Source organism: Suricata suricatta, chromosome X, assembly GCF_006229205.1.
Source record: "Suricata suricatta isolate VVHF042 chromosome X, meerkat_22Aug2017_6uvM2_HiC, whole genome shotgun sequence".
Classification (NCBI taxonomy): domain Eukaryota; kingdom Metazoa; phylum Chordata; class Mammalia; order Carnivora; family Herpestidae; genus Suricata; species Suricata suricatta.
This window is the reverse complement of record NC_043717.1, coordinates 1,599,425-1,603,300: the sequence shown is the minus strand read 5'-3', so window position 1 is coordinate 1,603,300 and position 3,876 is coordinate 1,599,425. Positions and strand designations below refer to the sequence as shown.

The window sequence follows — 3,876 nt, the reverse complement described above, 5'->3', positions numbered from 1 at the left end:
GTGCGTGCACCCGTGAGCGTCAGAACAGTAGACCTTGTCTGGAATCGTTTCTCCCCAGTCCTGTCCAATCCCGTCTGCTGACGCGCCTGTCTCTTCTGCAGAACGGAGCGGAGGACGTGAAACGACACCGGTGGTTCCGCACCGTGGACTGGGAGGCCGTCCCGCAGAGGAAGCTGAAGGTACAACATGCGTAAGCAGGTGGCCGTCCGCTCTGCGCCCCTCACTTGTCCTCGGCCGGACTCTGTGACTCGTTGGCTTATGGCTGATGCATGGCTGATTTGTAGAATACACCGGAGCATCTTAAGTCAGTAACGCCAACATCTGTGTTCAGGGGAAGTCTTAGTGCTAAAGAGACACAGACACGTAACAGGTGCAGCCCCCAGGTTCTATTTTATTTATTTATTTATTTTTATGTTTATCTATTGTTATTGAGACACAGAGAGAGAGCACAAATGCGGCAGGGGAAGAGAGAGGCAGATGCAGAATCAGAAACAGACTCCAGGCTCTGCGCTGTCAGCACAGAGCCCAGCGTGGGGCCCGAACCCACGAAACATGAGATCACGACCTGAGCTGAAGTCGGTCCCTCTCGTGGGGAATGGCCAGAGTCACATGCTTAACGGATGGAGCCACCCAGGTGCCCCTAAACTGAATGTATTTCTTTTTATTTTAACTTTATTTATTTTTGAGAGACAGACGGACAGAGTGAGTGGGGGAGGGGCAGACGGAGAAAGAAAATCCCAAGCAGGCTCTGCCCAGTCAGCTAAGAACCCAGCACAGGGCTTGAACCCCCGAACCATGAGATCATGACGTGACCCGAAATGTAGACTCAGACGCTTAACCTACGGAGCCAGCAGGCGCCTCTGTGCCTTGCTTATTTTTATAAATAAAGTTTTATTAGTACACAGCCATAGACATTCATTCTCCTTCCGGCTGAGGCTGCTTGCCTCTTCATTTTCACGAAGAGCCGCAGACGTAGGGGGAGGCGCGTCCCGTCCAGGCGCGCCCGCTCCTTTCTAACGGAGCCTTTGTGTCTCGCGCCGGCCCCGCAGCCGCCCATCGTGCCCAAGCTGTGCGGCGAGGGCGACACCTCCAACTTCGACGCGTACCCCGACAGCAGCTGGAACACGGCGCCCCCGGTGTCGGCCAAGGACCTGGAAGTCTTCAAGAATTTCTGAGACACGCACCCACGCGTGGAAGGTACAGCTTTCTGTTCCGTCATGGCGCGTCAGCGAGGTTGGCACATCCCCGCCTCAAGGGCATGTTGTGTTGACCAAGGTGAAGGCTTCCCTCCTGCCCTGGGACACCAGCTGGGGGGGGACATGCTCTGTCCACACATCAGCTCCTTTAATCAGCGCCCCTGGGGCGTTTTACTCAAGGTTACCTAAGGCGTGACTCGTGTGACTCAATGCTCCTTACTACTCACGGTGTTACTCAAGGTGGCCCAGAGACAGTGTCATGTCCTACACCCTCCCCGACAGGCAGAATCCGTACGTCTGAGTAAGAGCCCTGCAAGGTGCCTGTGCCCGAACTTCGAGAGGCACGCCCCGCCCCTTCCTAGAAATCCCTGCCTTCTCTAGTTCTGGAAACCCGAGGTCCGCAGCACCTTCCCGGTAATACCTACCACGTGTTTTCAAAAGTCTTCTTTGACATCCCTTTTCCCTAAAATGTGATCATACTGGCGAACCCCTCAAAGGAAATTGGCAAAGCTCAGCGTGACACAGACAAGAATGCGTTTTGAGTCTCTTGTCCCTTGGAACCTGTGCGGTCCAGGACTCTGCCTGTGGCATTGCTGAGTTTATGGCTTTGGAGGATGTTTTGAAAGGCTGATGAAGGTCTTCTCACAAAATCCAGGCGAGAAGAATCATGGCATGGAAAAGAAGCAAAAATTGCCAGTGATATGTCTACTTGTTGGGTTTTCTTGTTGACTTTTCTGCTGAGAGAAGTAGACGCAGAGAGAGCTCACGAGCGTAGGGCAGAGGCAGGGAGAGAACTCCCAAGTAGGGTCCGAGCTGCCCGTGTAGAGCCCACCATGGGGCTTGATTCCTGAGATCACCACCTGAGCCAAAGTCGACAGTGGGACACTTAACGGGTGGAGCCCCGCAGGCGCCCCACACTTTAATCTTGTCTCCGTCACTTTGCACATGCGGTGGACCAGACATCTGGCATTTTCAGTGCTCAGTGATCAGGGGTGACTCTCCGTGCAGGAAGGTATTTCTTTGGGAACCGAATTCGGAAGCGAAACGGTCTCCCACGGACAGGTTGAATAGTGCCCTCCAGAGCTCAGACGCAGCCGTATGACTTAACTGTTCATCTTTGTAGGTGCCGCCTGCATGGTTTTAGCCCACGGAAGAGGATATTAGGACGGGGGGTGGGGAGACACCTCACACTTTAGCTTTTATTCGACCTCAGAATAAAAGGTTTTTGGTCTAGCTGGAAGGTTCTATGGAGAAGCCATCGAGGCAGGATCCAGGTTTCCTTCTGCGATCCGTCTCCTGTGTACACATGACGTTATCTGTCACATTTGAGACCCACCGTTAAAAACCTGCTTAGTTTTGGGGCACCCGGGGAGCTCAGTCAGTTGAGCGTCCGGCTTCGGCTCAGGCCATGGTCTCACGGATCGTGGGTTCAAGCCCCACGTCGGGCTCTGTGCTGACGGCTCAGAGCCTGGAGCTGCTTCCGATTCCGTGTCTCCCTCTCTCTCTGACCCTCCCCTGCTCTCACTCTGTCTCTCTCTCTCTCTTACTCAAAAATAAACATTTAAAAAAAGTTTTTTATAAAAGGACTGCTTAGTGTTGCTTAGTTTTATGAAGCACCTCCCAGCCCTTAGAATTCATGCTTGCAGATGTTTGCAATAAGAATTTCATTGAAACGTGTGTAGCTGTGCGTGAGCCATCGAGTTCTTTTTGAGTTACTACTATTCGTAAGAAACATACCCAGTTATTTGGCAAATTAACCAAATCCTTCATCTTCTGTCACAGAAGAAACAGGACGATTTGAACCTGTTGGGGACTAAGACTGCGGGACATTAGCCCGGGAGAAGGTGATGTCCACGGGATCAAGACATTTGCATCCTCTGTACGCCTGGATGTATATAAAGAGACTGGCAACCCATAGAAAGCCGTGGACCTGGCCTTATTTAAGCAACTGGAAGTCTACTGCACAGTAGGACGTTTTGGGAAACTGTTTGGTTGTAGATTTTATCTTCTCTCTTAGTGCGATGAACCTACTGTGACTTCTCCGCTTTCCTCATAATTTTCCCTTTATGAGTTTGAACCAAACGTGTCCAACTATAACCACAGAGGGCAGGCGTGTGTACGCGTGTGCGGGTGTGGGTAGCACAGGGAAACCATGCGTTGATGTAAATATTCATACTTGGCCGAGCCGATGATTCTTATTTTTCAAACTGCTCTTTCGGGAATCTGTCTCCTTGGCGACAAAACCTAAAACAGACTCGGTGTGTGCGTTCTGGACCATCTGTGCATTTTGGAGTTGGTGGAGAAAATATGTGGTGAGTCTACCCCCCTTGTCTTTAGCACGTTGCACCTGGTGACATTCAGTCTTGAAGCCAGAAGGGAAGACAGGGACAGACCCGTGGGAATTTGACTCTGAGAATTGCCAGTGGCCATTAACGTTGGTCCGGGATTGGAACGTGGCCCAGAAACCTCATGCATCAGCTCTACAAATGTCATACTCCGTGGCGGGGATGGGTGGCTACCTATGAGAATTCCCGTGGAGCTTTCTCTTGAACAAAACGCAAAAACTCAGCAAACGACTTTCGTTTTGGGGAAAACAGGACACAGATGAGCTCTCGGATGTAGCAAACATCAGCCGCTCCTGTTTCTGTCCACGGGAGTCTCAGGTTTGGTGCGTCCAGTG

General features: G+C 51.7%; 1 protein-coding gene across 3 annotated transcripts in view; it reads left to right on the top strand.

The window, feature by feature from the left end:
* The window catches only part of PRKX (protein kinase X-linked), a 49,868-nt gene extending 46,461 nt beyond the window's left edge, over positions 1 to 3,407 (top strand). For 2 of the 3 annotated variants that reach the window (XM_029929582.1, XM_029929584.1), the window contains exons 8-9: positions 1,050 to 1,197; positions 2,979 to 3,407. In XM_029929582.1, the coding sequence (XP_029785442.1) occupies positions 1,050 to 1,175 (126 nt within the window). In that variant the 3' untranslated portion in view covers positions 1,176 to 1,197; positions 2,979 to 3,407. Of the gene's footprint in view, positions 1 to 1,049; positions 1,199 to 2,978 lie in introns of those variants that run through there. The other variant, XM_029929583.1, reaches the window with a different exon arrangement.
* Positions 3,408 to 3,876: the final 469 nt, after the last annotated feature.